Genomic DNA, 18,661 nt, shown 5'->3' on the forward strand with positions numbered 1-18,661 from the left:
TAAAGCACCTAACTCTGGATCAGATAACTGTGACCCCCCCTGAGGTAACAATATTAATGGCAGAGCTGGGATTCAAATATAGGTCCAAAGTCCATATACTTTCCACTGCATGCTGTTCTCACCTTTATACCACTTGCCCTGATCCTGTTGCGCAGATGTTCTCCACTGCTGTTACTCGTTCCAAGACTAGGGGAAAAGCCCTCTCCGTCTTCTCTTCAGACCATCAATGTAATGTCACCTAAATCTTACTAAGAATAAAACCTCATTTAGACTAATTACAGGGAAGAATTGTAACATTAGTAAAAGCCAATTTCCAGAAACAGATCATGTACATGGATTTAGTAACGCTGTTAGGAAAGCTTGAGAAGGAACAGTTACTGTAATATCTTTCTTATAAAAATGTTTTACTACCTTATATGAAATCATAAGTATCCTTGTAAGAGGGGAGGCACGAAGATAGGACTAGAGAACAAGAGAAGCAGAGATTGGAGTAATGTGCTCTGACAATCAACTGTGAATCAAGTGAGCTAAAGCCAACCCTCAAGTAGTGTGCTTTGACGATGGATGAAGAGGCCACCCAAGTCAAGGAATATAGAAGGAACACACTAGAAGCTAAAAAAGCAAGGAAATGGAACCTTCCCTCCAAAGCCTGCTGTGGTAATCTGTTAACAGCAGCAGTAGGAAACTAACACACCAGCTAAGTAAGTCATCTAAACCCTTGATCTTCTTAATGTAACACTTCCTAAACTTTTATAGCAGTACTTTGGACAAAAGTGGAAAGTTAGCACATACCCATGGAGGGAACCTGGGGAGTAAAGCCAGATGGTCTGCTAGAGACACACCCAAACTCTGCCTTGTTTCGTCTTAATGATTCAAAATTTCCTAATATCCATATGCTTGACCTGTAGCTTCATAGTCTTAGCATACAGTCACCCTATAATCCCAATAGGGAACTCTCCAGTTCCACAGATCAGGGAGCCCACTGCCTCTGTGGGGCTTCCCTCAACCCTGTCTTCAGACCTGACCCAACCATTTTTTTCCTTTATATAAATCTCGTCCTATCTAAACGTGGATAAAACTGCCGTTTCCAAAGGCACAGTACTCCTGTCTTGTATAACTCCAAGGGGAAACAACAACAAAAGAAGATAGGAAGAATTTTATATGAAGTTTTATTTTTAAAATATAAAAACCCACCACACACCAAGAGACTAAGATGTCCCCTCCCCACACTTGGTTACCTCAGTCTTTAGGAAGAACGCCAACTTCCACACTAACGGACAACTGCCTCTCTAGCTCTAAGTCACTCAAAGGAGGCAACCTCCTTGGCCACCTGGCATCATGAGTTCCAGCAGCTGACTGGGAGCCCAGATGCCAGAGTGAGTTTCTCAGTGGGATCCGGTACTGCTACAAGAGCTCTGTCTACACAGCAAAAGACACGCACATTGGCTGCTTCCCTCGGAACCCATCAGTCTCACATGCTTGGGGACTGCTGTGCAGGAACGCCTGGTGTGGCCTGGCGAGGGAGGGTGTACATGGCCCCCAGGAACTGGTCTGCAATCCTTCCGGCTTCTCGCAGCCCACTCAGCAGAGCACCATGGACAGTGGCTGGGTAGTTACGGATTGTATGTTCTCCAGCAAAGAAGAGTCGTGGAATTGGCTATTTCAGGAAAGAAAAAAAAAATGAGAGAAAAATCAGGTTGCAAACAGCATTTCTGCTGTACTTAAACGGCCAAATTCCTGTTGGTCTGCCAATCACAGACCATCATCCTACCAAAAAGGGTCTCCCTTAACAGTAGGCATCCTAAAATTGGTAAAAGTAGAAATATGACAAAATTCAGCCCAGCCTTAGTCCTAGGGTAATGCATAACTGCATCTGTTCTTAGGGATTATTTAATGCTGGGGGATATCCGGTTCTAGAGCTTCCATTGCCTCATACGGTACCTACTGGGGCAGAGGGGTTCCTGACTGCTCTGTACCACATAGAGTCCAGCATTTGTTCTAATTCAGGAACACCTTTGCCTCTCAGCTCCAGAGCAGGTTCACAGGGTCCTGAGGAATGCTTACTACTCTCTGGAGCAGGGTTTGGCATTATCTAGATAAGAACCCCTCAGGGGCATGTACTGGAGACACCTAGTAACTGATACCTGCAATAATCCTATGAGCCATTACAAAATGGGGTGCAATTAAAAATGTTTTTCGTCCTAACTTTTAGGGACAAACTTGAATAAGGAAAAAGTAACTGGCTTATACTGTGGACTCTTCCATTGGGAATGTGGACTGCCTAGATTTACGGAGCCACAATGTGAGAAATCAGACACAAATAATACTCTTCCTCCCTTTTCCTCTGCTCTTAGTATTTGAAAGGCTCCAAGGACAGAATGACTAAAATCTAAAAAAAAAAAAAACAAAAAACAAACCACAAATCCGTGGCATCAATTTTAACCTGAAATCCCGGGATACTGGCTTTTTCCCAAATAAGCCTTGGTGGTTTGCCAATTTCTCACCTGTGGGGCACCTGGAATTGAAGGGCCAGGAGTGATTGGCTGAGCCATTAAATCATAGTCATTTCCAGATGATCCTGCAGCTACATATGAATAGGAGCCCCGTGCCCAGGGATCAGCACGCCAGCGGGATACCACAGTCTCCTTGGGCTAAAGGAAAAAGCATGAGCAGTAGTTATTATATGACAAAGGACAAACCAATCATCTCTGAAAAGTGGAAAAGCTGGGGTGGGTGGAGATGTAACCGAGCGGTAAAGAGACAGGAGACATGGGCTAGCCAGGTGATGAATGCTGCTGCTATACGACACACAACGCAAATGGCTTCTGACTAAGCTTCCCCGTTGCCTTGCCTATGACATCTACCCAGGGCTTGACTTTCATTCTAATTCACATGAAGCATTAATAAGCATTCTCTCAAAGGAATCCTAAGGATCTAAAAAGTGTTTCAATGGACCTAAAGAATAGAAAAAAGTACCAAGAGATTTTTTTTTTTTAATGTTTATTTACTTTTAGGAGAGAGCACGAGCGGGAGAGGGCAGAGAGAGGGAGACCCAGAATCCGAAGCAGGCTCCAGGCTCTGAGCTGTCAGCACAGAGCCCAACGCGGGGCTCAAACTCATGAACCATGAGATCATGACCCGAGCCGAACTCAGACACTTAACTGACTGAGCCACCCAGGCAGCCCCCAAGGGACTCTGACTACTTTGTCTAAAAGGTAGCAGTGGTGTGACTCCACACATAGATACAATGGATGAGACAAGCAGGGATGTGCAGCAAACAGCCACCTCAATTCCCTAGTCCATGTACGGGGGAGTGGGAGGGGGGCTCTTCTGAACCCTACACCTAACATTATGGTTCCAAACATCAGCATTCATGTAAACCCAGCACCCACTTCTCCATTCTGACTGAAACTGTCCTGACCAACGTAAAGAGACTATGTCAAACCCTGCTTTAGTGTGAACTCTTGATCCCCACTTGCTCCTACCCACTTACTTACCTGGGGCACCGCACTACTACCAAAAATCCCTTTGAGGATGGCCAGGCATCGGCCAACAATCACATCATCACTTATATTTTCCATGATGCCGGCAGCTTCTCCTGCCACTAGTGCCAATAGTATCGGAGCTAGAAAAACAGAAAGGATAATTCCAGGGTTTTCTTAGACTTTTCTCAAGAACTGCTTTGTCAGGGCCCACATTATTCCCAGCACCCTGAAATCTGATGACCAATGGACAGACATGCAACACTTGGCTGGAGACAAGCAATGTTTCTGAAACAGCAACTTAAAATCCATCGCTAGAAGTGAGCTGGCAAACTATAGAGGTGAGTGAAGTGTGACTCATGCAATTAACCACTTGTAACTGTCTAATACAGAAGTCTTGAAGACAGAACTTCAGACCTTGCTAAGAAAACCAAGTATTCCTATATTTAGGCACAGAATCCTTAGCCCTGACCACCTTAGCTCCATAGCAAGAGCTACATCCCTTTACCTATTCCAGGCCCATCACCACTTCTACCCACCCACATTTGGTGAGTATTGATGCAACAGGCTTCTGTGATAGGCACAGTACTAGATTACTGGGATATAAAAGATATAAACTAAATGATATGCTCCACAGATCAGCAGAAATAATCACACCTATAATTATGCACTGATAAAAGCAATGACAAAAAAGGATACAGAAAGAATAATATAGGGGTTTAATTTTTTTAAGTTTATCTATTTTGAGAGAGAGAGAGAGAGACAGAATGAGTGCAGGAGGGGCAGAGAGACCAGGAGAGAGAGAGAATCCCCAATGTGGGGCTCAAACTCACAAAACCAAGAGATCATGACCTGAGCCGAAACCAAGAGTGAGACGCTTAACCGACTGAGCCACCCAGGCATCTCTACAGGGATTTATTTTAGATTTGAGGCAGTGGAGGTACGTGTGTCCTGAAGGGACTCTGAGACAGTGGCATTTAGGTCAAGACCTGAAAGGCTGGGCAGAGTATGCCATGTTGGGAACAAAGAGAAGAAAAATAAAAGCTGCCCAGGCCCAGACCAAAGTAAATACAGAGGCCCTGAAGTAGAAGACATAAAATAGATAATATTTTACATACATGTATACACACACATACATAAAATATTTTAAGCACCATAGAGAAGAGCAATCCAATTACAGGAGAACTTAAAACAGAAGGTAGGAATTTGCTACAAAATCCTAAAGGAAGTGATCAAAGATGCAGGGGCCAGTCAGATACAAAAGTCTTGGGAATTAGGAATAAATACAATTTTCCCTTCTGGGAAGCTTCCCTGGTTCTGTGCCTTCTGGCTGGGTTGATTCTTTATGTTTTCTTTACAGTGCCCTGGGCTTTCACTGTGACCCTCTACTTATAAGCCCTGTTCCTAGACTGTTCACCTCTTTACTGTATTTCCCACTAGGTTCTGAACTCCTTGAAGGCAGCCTTTTTCCAAAACCCCCCATATCCCCAGTACCTATGCAGGATTTTTAGAAATTGCTGGTTGGTTGAGTTAATGGAAAATCAAGACATACGTATTTGAGAAAAACCAGAATATTCCTAATTCTTTACTTCCATAAGGATACAAAGAAGATTAAAACCAGGAAGGAGTTACCTTTATAAAGGTTCCAGAAGAGGAAGAGTTCACCTCTGCTGGCAGTTGTACTGCCAACATGCCCGAACAAATTGACACTTGGATCCCAGAACACACGGTCAAAACACAACACCACCTATCGTAAAAAAGGAGCACATGAACTGACGACACAACTCCAAGAACATGGCTTTAAGCAGAGCTAAGCCTCAACAGGAAATACTTCTTCCTCAGACCTTATTAAAGTTCCTTTTAACCCACTCTCAATATAAGCCTAGAAATCCCTATTATCAACGTATTACTTGGGACAACATTTAGAACTTTTTACAGGCTTAAGCTTGCGAAGTGATCCCAGAAGACTAAGTCTTCGTGGATACTTTATATAGAATTAGGCACTGAAATGAAAGAATTGACAGGCCTCAACTCACCCTGATATCACAGAGCAGAGAGCACAGCAGAACATACAAAAATGCAAAGCCCTAGGCTCTCTGGCTGGAGGGCACTAAGACCGGTATTTGTACAGTGGGTATGCAGAGAAGTGTGTGCCTCGGGCAAGTTACCTTGTTAAGGTTGCCAAATCCCATCCTTTGGACCGCAGATGTTTTCCACTCAGGAAGAGGTGGCACAAACTGAACAGCCGGTGGCTGTTGCTTCAACACACCCAAGGGAAGGGTACAGAGAACTGCATCACATTTGTAAATAAAGGTTTGGCTTGTGGAGCGGGTATTCACAGCTATCACTTCACATCCTAGAGAGGATGGAGGGAAAAGACTTTACTGGTGATAAAGACAACACTGAATGTCCAGTGCACAACAGAATCTACGTACTACCTCTGTTAATTCTTACCATAAGTTTATGAAATCCGTCCTATTCATTTTTTGACAGAAGAAAACTGAGACAGTGGTGAAATAATTTGTCTAAGGCCACATGGGCAACAAGTGCCAGGACTCCAACGCTAATAGTCCAACTTCAGAGTCCTGGATCTTCACCACCACTGCACTGTCTTACCTTCCTGAGACACTGGTGCTCTTCTGGACTAACAGAAGAACATTATTACTTATCAGAGATTAAGTAAATTTAGGCCCAAGTTAAGAATAAAGGGCTATACCGGTAAAAGCAATACCTCTCCACTGTGGTTAGGAGCTTACTAAAGGACCAGAACAGAAGACTGGTGCAGAGCATGCTATTCTTGAGAATGTACTGTGATGCCTCACTCGCCAGAGCAGGAATAAAGCTCAAAGTTGACCACAGAAAAGGCACTGAAAATAGGTTAATATTATTTTTCCTCATTTGTGTTTGAATTTTTTCTGCAATCGATACCTACTTATATAATTTCAAAAAATATATAGATAGCTCAAAATTGGTATGAAAGCTCAATTCATGTCTACTTTCTCACTGTTCTTAATCTGCCTGCAAATGGCTATTTAAAAGCTATAGGTCTCAACATCAGCTAGAAGCTGCATATGAAGGGAAAATTAAATGGAAACTGGTTTCAGTGGTTGTTTAAAAACAAAACAAAACAAAATCTGTGGTAAACTCTGCCATTCTAGAAAATGGGCCATAAAGGGCAAGCAAGGTTGATGGCCACATCTCCACTTGTCATGAGGGCCCTGGGAGAGGGGAGTGGGGTGACCAGCTATCATCAAGAGTTCTAGACTATTCATTCCAAAGATGGGTGGACAGCGGGTTCTCTACTCAACATTAAATGTTCCCTGAAACCAGCAACAGTGAGCATTGAGCCGCCATGGGAATCACAGGGCAATTCCAGCTTTGAAGTCATCTTATTAGCAGATTGCTCCTAGAATCAGAAACCAGCCTGAGCTGTTAGCCCACATGGACGGGAATGGATCCAAAGATCAAGACGCAGACGGTGAAATACAAGGGGTGGGGCCCACTGTGTCTAGAGGCCAAAATCCTGGTATTTAAGAATACATTCAGCAAAATGAGACCTAAATTCACTGGCTATTGTTACCGTACCAAAGTAATTTGCGTACAGATTGGAAACTAAAACTTGCCTCCGTTTTTTGGCTTACACAATGATGGGATCAGAATGTCAGAGGCTCTACAAGGGCTCAATCCTTTTGTACATGCAAATTTTTAAAAATCAGGAGTCCTAGCTTACGCAACATTTGATGAGGAAACATTTTTTCTGTAGGTCAAACTCAACAAAAGATCAGTTTCAGAGTAAGAGGTTTGTCTTATCAGAGAAGCAGTGACATACCTGAAGCTGTGTACCGAACCTGCCGCACGGCTGTATTCAGTTTAATGTCTAGGCCTTCTGCTAAAGCCACAGGCACACAAGAGTAGCCATTCCTCACTGTTAGGTGGCTGCCAGTAAACTCAAAGTCATCATCCTAAAAGGACAGAAAAGGACATACATCCATGTTGTCTTAATTTATGCCAAATATACGGAGTTCTGTAAGATCAACACTGAAAAACACTAGTTGGTGGAGAAGTCAGTATTCTAAGGCAGAAATTAAAACTACCACTCAGTCATCAGCTACAGCTGCCCCAGACAAGACAAGATGCCAAAATGTCCCTAATGGCCGTATCTGAGAGAGTTTTCTCCTCACAGTCCTATACCCCATTCCTCAATCCAGACTGTGCAAAGGGAGGTGGGATCTCATGAAGAAAGATGATTCAATACATTTAGATGATTAGTCTGTTTGGCTTTTGAACACATTACAGATTTGGTAGGATGTCAGATTCACCATCCTAATTACATTTTCTTTTACCTGAGAACAAAATCAGTTTTTATTTAATAAACTTAACAAGTTTGAAAGATGAGGAAGACTTCCAAAACTCAAGGTGGTCAAACTAGATGAAAATCTGGGATTATAAAGAATGGCCCAAGATGATCCATATAGTGAAGAAGTCAACATTTGATCTGGAAGAATTCCCAAAATGATCCTATTTCTTTGAATTTACTGGAAATTTTTCTATATAGAGAAATTCTTGAAGGCTAGTCATATTTTCTAATCTTATGAACTTTCTGGGGGAAAATAGCATGATTCTTTCAAATGAGACAAAAATACTGGGTTGGCAGAACTCACAACTTAGTGACAGATTTATCTGCTCCCCATACCAGTCAGTTCAAAACATTCAAAATTTAATAAGATGACAAATGGGTACATATTGACACTTCAAATGATAAATCAGTGACTAGGAAAGGTCTAATTTAGTATTTACATGAAAGAAAAGAAACTGGGAATTCTGTAGGATTTTTACCACTAGCAAGTCCAATCCTCACTATAATTCAAATACTGAAGAATAACAAGGGTATAACCTAAAGATTAAGAATTCAAACTAATTTTACTAGGAAAATGTACAATGAAAATACAAATATCTAAGTAAAAATATAATACTGACTTCTGTAGTCTTCGGTCTGGTCAAAGTCTGAGATTTGGAGATTAGTCCATTCAGGATCCAAAAAGCCCTCTGACTTCTCACCAGTTCAAGAGTAATTCACACTTAAAATACATAAGAATAATTCAACAAGGGCCGCCTGGGTGGCTTAGGTAGTGGAGCGTCTGACTCTTGATACCTGCTCAGGTCGTGATCTTGCTGTCGTGAGATCGAGCCCCATGTCAGGGCTCTGTGCTGAGCATGGAGCCTGCTTGGGATTCTCTCTCTCCCGCAAAATAAATAAAAACTTAAAGAAAAAAAAAAAAAAAAGAAATCGACAAAAGATGTGTAAAACCTGTACACTGAAAACTGTTAAAATATTGCTGAGAAACATTAAAGAAAACCTAAAAAATGGAGAGATATACCATACCATGTTCAAATCCCTATACCAATCAAAATCCCAGAAGGTATTTTTTTTATAAAAATCAATAAACTGATTCTAAAATTTTTATGAAAATACAGAAGACTTAAAATAGCCAAAATAATTTTAAGAAATAAAAAATGTCGGAGAACTTGCACTAATTTCAACATGTATCATAAAGCAATAGTAATTAAGAGCATATGACAGTGGCATACGGATAGACAAATAAATGAACAGGAAGGAGTAACCATAAACAGTCTCACACATGGTCAACAAAGATGCCAAGACAAACAAAGAAAAGGATGGTGCTAGAATTAGATAGCCATATGGAAAAATATGACCCCTAACCTCACTTTTCATTGTACACAAAAATTAAAATGGATCATAAAGAAAACAACAACAAAAAACCAAAATGAATCACAGAGCTAAGTTCATAAAACTTCAGAAAGAAAATAAGAGAAAAACTGGTGATCTAAGTTTAAACAAAAATTTTTCAGGATAAAAAAGCACATAGGCTAAATAAAAGAGTTGAGAAATATGGACTTCATAAAATTAAAAAGTTTTGCTTTTTGAAAGGTACTACTTAGAAAATGAAAAAGGAAGCTATGGACTGGAAGAAAATACTTACAAAACATAAATCTGACAAAGGAATTGTATCCACAATCTAAAGAACATAATGAACTTCTTAAAATTTTTTTTAACATTTCTTAAAAAAATTTTTTTAAACATTTATTTCTTATTGACAGTGAGAGAGCATGAGCACGGGAGGGGCGGAGAGAGGAGGAGACACAGAATCTGAAGCAAGCTCTAGGCTCTGAGCTGTCAGCATAGAGCCTGTCGTGGGGCTCAAACCCACAAACCACGAGACCATGACCTGAGCCGAAGTGGGATGCTTAACTGACTGAACCACCCAGGCGCCCCAACATTTATTTATTTTTGAGAGAGAGAGAGGCAGAGCACGAGCAGGGGAGGGAGGGGCAGAAAGAGAAGGAGACACAGCATCTGAAGCAGGCTCCAGGCTCTGAGCTGTCAGCACAGAGCCCGACGTGGGGCTCAAACCCGCAAACCATGAGATCATGACCTGAGCCAAAGTCGGACGCTTAACCAACTGAGCTACCCAGGTGCCCTAGAACATAATGAACTCTTAACACAATTCAACAAGAGGTCAGACAACCAGATTTTTTTTTTAATGGGCAAAAGATCTGAACAGACTTTTCACCAAGGAATAGACATATGAATGGCCAATAAGTACATGAAAAGTTGCTTCACATCACCTATTATTCAGCAAATGTGAAATAAAACCACAATGAAATATTACTATATACCCATTAGAATGGCTAAATTTTCAAAAACTGGCAATACTAAGTATACCCAAAGGCTATATTCTGTATGATTATATACCATATGGTTCAATTTATATGTAATTCTAGAAAAAGCAAAACAATAGTGACAGGAAGCAAACCAGGGGTTGTCTTGGGCCAGGAGTGGGAGGGCTGGGAACTGACCACAAAGAGGCAAGAGAGAACTTTTCAGGATGATGGACATGCTCTGTATCTTGATTGTGGTGGTGGTTCACGACCATGTTGGTTTGGCAAAACTTCAAACTGTTCACTTAAAACAGGCAAATTGTACTGTACGCAAATTATACCTCTTAATAAAGCTGTTTAAACACCTACATACAAATTAACAGTTTCTCCTACGAGCTCTCTCAAAGACATACACAACAAAAGAAATGATAATGAAACTTACCTGATCCCAATGTTTAAGGGAGAGTGTAGAGAGAGGTGTGGCGTTAGCAAATTCAAGATTTGCAAAATGCCAATCAAGTATCTGTCTGTCTCTTGATGAAAGATACACGTCACTGCAAAATGAAACCAGGAACACAGGTTATTAAAAGGACATCAATACTATTCTCAGTGGGCTGATGTGGATGATCTTAGTATCTGTGAGGGAACCTAAGCCTGGTACTGTGCCTCTTATAAAGAAATTCCTTTATTACTGGTGCCTAGACTGTGCCAAGCTCACTTTCTAAAGCAAATTACTATCAGGCTTCATTTGTCTGAATAAAAGACTTCTTCATATTGGCACCTGTCATTATAAAAGCTTATTTGAAAGCATGATTTTTTTTTTTTAAACAAGAATGGGTAGCATTCCCAATTACAGAAGAGAGTAGATACATATGTGGAGGCCAAATGTACCATGGACTACAGTATCAGCATACAAGTATTCACTGTCAAAAATTCAATGGAAACACAGTGTAATACTTTCCTAGTCCTCAAAATTATGGGAATTTAAGATAGTACGACCTTCTACCCCACACAAAGAAGACAATATATTTTATTCAAATGTCAGGTCTCATGGAGAAAGGCTTTTATTTTTTTTTTTAATATTTATTTATTTTTGAGAGACGGAGTGAGACAAAGTGAGAGTGGGGGAAGGGCAGAGAGAGAGGGAGACACAGAATCCAAAGCAGGCTCCAGGCTCTGAGCTGTCAGCACAGAGCCTGACGTGGGGCTCGAACCCACAGACCGTGAGATCATGACCTGAGCCAAAGTCGGACGCTCAACCGGCTGAGCCACCCAGGTGCCCCTAGAAAGGCTCTTTCTAAAAAAATCAATGTATTTAAGTATCTAGGACACTCTTACACATTAAAATTATAATCCATTCATTGGACATAAATAAAAGCCCAGAGTGCTTTATAATTTTCCTTCTAAATATAACAGAAAGAACAGCAGAAGCTATCTCTCTGAACATCTGCCAAGTTTTCCTTACCTTGGGGGATTGGCTTCCAATTCTTGAAGTTTTTCTTCTAGCTTTCCTTGTGTTTCAGCTAATTCATCATATTCCTGATAAAGTTAAGAGAACTGGGTTGATCTTGATGGGTCAGAGACCAACCTGGTCATTTATACCACAAAGTGTAAGGCCTGGACCACATCCCTGTCCAGGTCCTATCTGTAAGGGTGCCTCAGCTTAAGGCTGGATCAGGGCAGGGAGAGGGCAGGCAGGAGAAGGATATAAAGGAATAGCATACAACTGTGCTACAAAATCAGAGTGGAAAAGAATAGCAACTACCACTTCCTGTGCATTCACCATGTCCCTAGCATGGGATAAAGCATTTGATTTGATTTTTTTATGTAACTTATTGTCAAGTTAGCTAACATATAGTGTATACAGTGTACTCTTGGCTTCAGGAGTAGGTTCCTGTGATTCATCACTTATATACAACACCCAGTGCTCATCCCAACAAGTGCCCTCCTCAATGCCCATCACCCATTTTCCCTACCCCCTACCCCCATCCCATCAGCTCTCTTTGCCTCCCTGTTCATAACTATTTTTTTTCCTTTCCTTCCCCCATGATCTTCTGATAGGTTTTTCAAATTCCACATGAGTGAAAACATATATCTGTCTTTCTCTGACTGACTTATTTCACTTAGCATAATATCTTCCAGTTCCATCCACGTTGTTGCAAATGGCAAGATTTCATTCTTTTTCATCGCCGAGTAGCATTCCATTGTGTTATGTGTGTGTGTGTGTGTGTGTGTGTGCGCGCGCGCGCACACACACAATCTTCTTGGGATAAAGCATTTTAGATCCCTTAAAACTGGGAAGTATTAACCACATCACCGATGAGGTGATTAAGGAGTCTAAGGTCCCATGGCTAGGAGAGACTAAGTTAAGGATTTCAATCTGACAGTTTGATATCAAATGACTGAAGTCCATGTCCATTATCATTACTCTAAACTGCCAGGGATAAACTGTGACAAGGAGCTAAACTGAGATTTAAGTAAGTTAAAGGGTGAGATTATGAAAACGAAGTAGAAATTCTGAAGAAAATGCAGATCCCAAACCGAACTAACCCATTCAGTCACCTTGGCTCCTGTTACCAAACCCCTGTCCTTCCTATCATAGGCACCTGTGATTGGCTAGTTGCTCTCCCTTTTCCAAAGTTTCCTAGATCTATACTCTTTTTTAGGACTCCTAGTAAACCCACTCAGGCATGTACGTATACCACACCTTGCACAGGGCAGTCAGATCCCTGTGTTTACTTTTCACTAAGAACTCTGCAGTGATATCTCTGGGTGGCTTGACCTCAGATGCTTCTTTGTATTGCTGATGGAGTTCTTTAATTTTCTCTTTCAAATTTACCATCTAAGAGGGAAAAATACAAATTTACCATTGCAGATAGTGATGTAATCCGTCTCCAAATCGCAGGCTTTGGTTCCTCCCCTAAACTGCTATTATACCAAAACAGGTTATGATGCAAGGTCCTTAGAATTCTTAAATACCTCTTCTACATCATATTTTAGGACAGGGAAAAAAATCCCGTATGGCTCAACACAGAGTTATCACATCATTATCAGAGAAGTGAGATCACCTCTATCTTCCAAAACAAATGGAGAACCAGGAGTGTTCCATTAATATATATATAATATACATTATATATACTCATATATATTAATACACATAAATTAACATATATGTTATATATATTTATATTTCCAGGAAAAACAAAACACTACCAATTTAAGTTAAACTTACTGTTTTGGGAAACAAATTGTCACGACTCGTTTTCTAAATTATGTAAAAGGCTAAATAACCACGCAGGACCATCCGAAGCCATTCCTAATGTTAGTTTCTCAGGTTTCTGATGGTATTGGGCCCCACAGCTATCCCACCAGCTGGCCATCCTCTAGCTTCTCTGCTCATTTCACACGTGCCATAATCCACGAAGAGGCTGTGCCACAGACCTCTTCATTTGACAGGATGAATGAAGAAACAAGGCACAGAGTGAGGGAAGAGTCTGGTCACAAAATGCACCCAGATTTTGCATTAAAAAGCTCCCCACAGGGGCTGTCCCACTTCATGGTTTCTTCCTAAGTTGATGTTGTGTTTGCAGCTGGTAGGATCAGGAGAAACAAATGGTTCGGAGTCTGGAGCTGGGTCTCTGGGAAGTGGTGGGAAAGAAGAGCCCTCAACAGACATACCACTGGGGAATAACCCCATACTGGCACCTCAAGCCAAGTAATTATGGCAACAGATTATGGTCCTGGCTGTTGACCTGTTGTCTTCCTCAGTGGGAACTTCACCCCAGCACAGCGAATCTCCCTTTTATCACAGAATCCAGCAGAGGGCACTGGGCTACCTTTGCAACAGCCAAAGGGAACCTGACATAGGAAAGACCTATTTCCCCTGGCAAAAATTTACCAATAATATTGTACTGAAAGACTGACAGAGAAAAACAGTGCCTTTTGTTAGTCACGATTTTCTAAGGGAAAAAAAAAAAAAAACTTTTAAATTTCTAAAGGCTTTGCTCCTCCTCCCCCCCCCCACTTCCCCCAGCTGATGCAGCTTTAGCTATTAAGAAAATACAAAATTTCACCTTATTAAGAAGTTCTTTCAACTCCTCCTGAGTCTTCACTATCTTCTTCCAATGTTCAATTTGCTCATCTTTGACATGCTTTTCTTGTAACCTAAAAGAGATACTACATATATATGCCTTGGCCACACAGCTAGCTTTGCAGCACAAGACAGGAGCCCATCAAAACCATTCAAGGACATCAAGATTGAACTTTCTAATACTTGGGAACAAGAAAGTTAGCTGGTGGCAAATTATTTTCTAGGTTATGTTAAATATAATTCAGTACCATAAAAGCTGTGAAGTTTAGAATTGAGAGGGGACTTAAGGATAATTTAATTATTTTAAAAGGTTTTACTTTGGGATTTAATTCACATGAAAATAAGTGAAAACTAGCTGAAATAATACTTGCTGAAAAACTCAAAAACATAAACAGCAAATGTCTAAATGTAATTCACTATATAATAAGCAATATCAAAGTACTTACTGAATGACAACTTCCAATGCCTGCCCAAGGGACACAGGCTTATTATTGAGGACATTGAAGTCGAGCTGATGACTAAGGTAAGATGTAGCTTCCAGTAACCGGTTAAACTCTTGCTCTACCATTTCATCTTTCTCTTTAGGAACCTGAAAACCCGAAATATAGCAGAGTTGGTCCTTACAAAAAGACTAAACATAACCAGCCATGAAAACACAAATGCTCTATAGTTTTTAAAAGGTCAAAATATGTACCTCAAAGGGGGAACCTTTGAGGGCAATGATTCAAACTTTCTTTTCTATGAAGTGGTCGATTTCATTAAATGACATGTGAAATGTTTTGGCCCTGATATTTTCCTATTCTCCCAATTGTGCCATCAGAGCTGGGACTCCACCTCTATAAATAGCCACAGGATTCACACTGGTGCTAATTGGTGCTAACTGGAGTTATGTGGAGCACATAACTGACATGCACTGAGATAAGCTGGGCCGACATGCAAACGACACACTGGAGAAGTCTATGTCAAAAACTATGTCAACACACCTGAGGACCTTCCAGAATAAGGGCAAGATGGAAAAATAAGAAGCCCAAGGTATTGCCTTCCCCTCAAAGATGAATTTCAGGTGGGAGTAGGGAAGAGAAAAGTGAAATTCATGGCTATTAATAAGAACACAATAGCACCTTCATTCTTTTGCAGAGTAACAGTGTTTTATGGCACCAATTAGGTTCAGAATTGAATGTCCAAAGCTCTTAGACTATGACTGACTGAGGTACCAGGTCTGGCTCATTATTTTGCAAGAAGAGAGGAGACTGCAAAGCAGATCATCAAGCTGCAAGACCGTGTTCCTAATCCTTACTGTGCCCCTGCCTATTGATGCCATCAGTTAGTTGACACAAATCCCTCTGCTACTGCTTAATTCTTAGAACCCTAAAGTAAAATGCATCTGCAATTCTCCTGAACTCGTGGTAGCAGCAAGACGGAAAAAGCATAGCTAAGGCAAGCATGTCTAAAGCAAGCATCTTTTGCCAGAATAAACTGGGGCATCAACTGGGAAATGGAAGTTAATATATGGAGTTTCACTTTACAGTCAACCTAAAACTGGTTAGCATTAAAGAAAGTTCTAATAAACACTAAGGCCAAGGAGGAGTGATCTTTTAATCAGGGGTAACTTGTGGACAAGATCATCACAGTAAGACTCTCTCATCTGAAACTCCTTAGTGTTTGCCTTTCCAATTAAACAATTTTAAAGCACTAGTCTCTGCCCCTTTACTGAGGAGTCGCACAGTAACTCTGTAAGATGAGCCATGGTGTGGCAAAAGAATATAGCAGGAAGTACAATCTGAACCAAAACAAGAAAGGGAAAAGGACCATAACTCTCTTTGGGAATTGTAGATACGACACCATAACTACTTATCCAATCAGTCATATTCCAAAGCATCAAATTCCAAAAGGCCACAGATGGGAGTGATCAGGAAATCTTTATGAATTTAGAGAATCTTCCTTGGCCTAAGAAATATAAATCCCTGAGAATCTTCCAGCTTATGCTGAGAAACAAGGCAGAGAATCAGGCTTTGGATGCTCGGTGCCCTTTATATATCAGAGTGGTACCTAAGACTTGGTGGATGCAACATATCTAACCTACCCATTCAACTCCATGCCCAAAGAAAGGAGCTCTTAGTGACATCCCTACTTGTTCTGATTCCACAGCATCAGAGCTGATGGAAGAAACCCTCTTATCAGGAATTTCATTTACTTTCTCATCAGTTACTTTTCCTCAATGATGTGATGGGTCATATACAGAGCAACTCAAAGCAATGCTGAAATTTTGCTTGGTGTAATTCCTACAATGATGTTACCAAAGACATTTCTAGAAACTCTAAATTTGGTGCTTCTTTAAAAAAGGAAACAATTATATTTTTAATATACGATCTATACAGTTATGAGATCTTAATTGATCACAGATGCAATGTACATGACTGCTTTTCCTGGAGTACAAAATAGTGATATTTCTATATGTGGCTTCAAAAATGCCCAGCAAGAAGATGCTATAGAAGCAAGAGGGACCAGATCACACGTGCCTCTGCAATAGGGCAGAAAGTGCCAATACACAAGTGTGCAAATGGTACAGATTAAAGCTCTTCCAGTGTCAACTGGATGGCTTGCTTCAGACAAGCTTTAATCTTTGTAGCTAGGGTAACAGTCACAATAAGGAAGTTCATACTGAAAAAGTACGCAGCACTCAGGCTCAGTAACTGGGGTCCAGGGTGTGTGGTAGAGAAACATTTAAAGGGACACTGTCAAGGTTAGAGTGACCAAATTTGACCTTTTGTTTCTTCCCTCTGTCTGCTGAGCAGCCCACTTGATTCATAACACTTTCCCCTTTAATCCACCCACACCCCCCACAAAAAAACCTTTTTACATGCGCTTTCAATGACAAAAACTCAAATGGCACCAGCCCAACATATAGGCGCAACTCTACAACAACAAACCAGTGTGAATGTATGATGGAGAGGATCTTTGGAAGGGAAAGATCTAAAGTTTCAAGCTTTTAATGGGTTATTGTAAACAGTGAAGAAAATGATTTGAAAAATTATTAAAAAAAAATACCTTGACAGTGTCCTTTTAACCAGTGCAGCAGAGAGAGAAATAAACTGTAAATAACAGCCCAACAGCCACGTCAAGTTTAGTTTTGTACGACAGCAGTAAAATCAAGGCTTTAAACACATAGCATGACAGAAGCATTCTGTTAGCTCAGAAGCTGCAACCACCAGAGAAATAAGGAACAGACTGTATAGACACCAAAATGGGAAAGTCAAGGCATATAAATGGGCAAAAGAAAAGCAGCTGGTGGGGATTGGGGGTGGGGGGTGGTGAGGGTGTAAAGGGAGATGGTGTCAGAAAGCAGTGAGGAATAAAGCAAAACTCAGTAAAACAGAAAAGGAGAAACACGGAACAGTGACGAGAACAACAAAATCGAACGAACAAACAAACAAACAAACACCAAACCAAAAGATTACTGCCTCCTCTGACTGACAGCAAGGATGACAGACTGCATCTCTGGTCCACTGACTGGGGTCCACTGCTCTAATTCGAGACTCTGCTCTTCAGAATAAGAGAAACAGCACTTAGGCCCCATCCGTTTTCCACCTAGTTAAGCACTTTTAAGACTGTTGCCAGAGAGACCAGGGATAGTTCTGAAACCTGGAGTTTTTCCCCATTAACTTTAAAATTCCACTTTGAAATTTAAGAAATATTTGGAAAACAGCAAATACCTGTCCATTAGGAAATCAACACTGGGAAAAAACCAAAATGCAGTTTTGATATATTTAAATCTTGAATCTGTTTCTAAAATCAAGCTAGTCAGGTATGTTCTACTTGACAATGAAAAGAACTGACAAACCTGAGCAGCCCTTAAGTACCTGTTTCAGGTTACCATCTTCCCCTTGGTGAGAACCCTTGAACTGTTAGTTCCACGAATAGTTGTTGAAAGGAGCTGAAATACTGGCCATCTTTAAACACAAGTCACAATTTTAATTTTACCTGGCCATTCTATTCTAGCTTCTTATACTGCATTCTGAGAAAAGAACCTAGCAAATGATTGCAAAAGGCTAATAAGTACCATGTTTGATGGCAGCTGGATTTCTAGATTACAACATATTAAGAACCTATTAACAACAAATTAAGAAGGAAAAGGATCTCTGATATCATTTTCTAGCAAAGAATCAAACAAAAAGGGTATCACTTGACACAGATCTTTTTTTAAACAGATTTTGATTCCGACTTTTCAGAGCCATTTATTTCTCTATGAAAGGCTCCAAACAGCTCCTTCAAACAAGAATCTGGTGAGTCTCACGGCTCTGAATGGGTACAATCTTGATTGCTTTGATCCTGTAGAAATTATATGGAGCATCCCTGAACATGGCTGGGGGAAGAGCAGCCTGTGTATCTAGCCCATGTAGAATAAATT

The 18,661-nt window shown here is 40.7% G+C and overlaps 1 protein-coding gene across 4 annotated transcripts in view; it reads right to left on the reverse strand.

Annotated features, from left to right (window-relative positions):
- Window positions 1–1,152: 1,152 nt before the first annotated feature.
- Window positions 1,153–18,661, reverse strand: part of KDM1A (lysine demethylase 1A) — a 62,333-nt gene continuing 44,824 nt past the window's right edge. For 2 of the 4 annotated variants that reach the window (XM_047871185.1, XM_047871186.1), the window contains 11 exons: window positions 14,700–14,842; window positions 14,237–14,327; window positions 12,871–13,005; window positions 11,629–11,702; window positions 10,606–10,717; window positions 7,312–7,444; window positions 5,651–5,838; window positions 5,115–5,229; window positions 3,498–3,625; window positions 2,505–2,651; window positions 1,153–1,657 (listed from right to left, as the gene is read on the reverse strand). In XM_047871185.1, coding sequence (XP_047727141.1) covers window positions 1,472–1,657; window positions 2,505–2,651; window positions 3,498–3,625; window positions 5,115–5,229; window positions 5,651–5,838; window positions 7,312–7,444; window positions 10,606–10,717; window positions 11,629–11,702; window positions 12,871–13,005; window positions 14,237–14,327; window positions 14,700–14,842 — 1,452 coding nt within the window. In that variant the 3' untranslated portion in view covers window positions 1,153–1,471. The remainder of the gene's footprint in view (window positions 1,658–2,504; window positions 2,652–3,497; window positions 3,626–5,114; window positions 5,230–5,650; window positions 5,839–7,311; window positions 7,445–10,605; window positions 10,718–11,628; window positions 11,703–12,870; window positions 13,006–14,236; window positions 14,328–14,699; window positions 14,843–18,661) is intronic. The other 2 variants (XR_007154815.1, XM_047871187.1) reach the window with 2 other exon arrangements.

This window comes from Prionailurus viverrinus, chromosome C1, assembly GCF_022837055.1.
Source record: "Prionailurus viverrinus isolate Anna chromosome C1, UM_Priviv_1.0, whole genome shotgun sequence".
Lineage (NCBI taxonomy): Eukaryota > Metazoa > Chordata > Mammalia > Carnivora > Felidae > Prionailurus > Prionailurus viverrinus.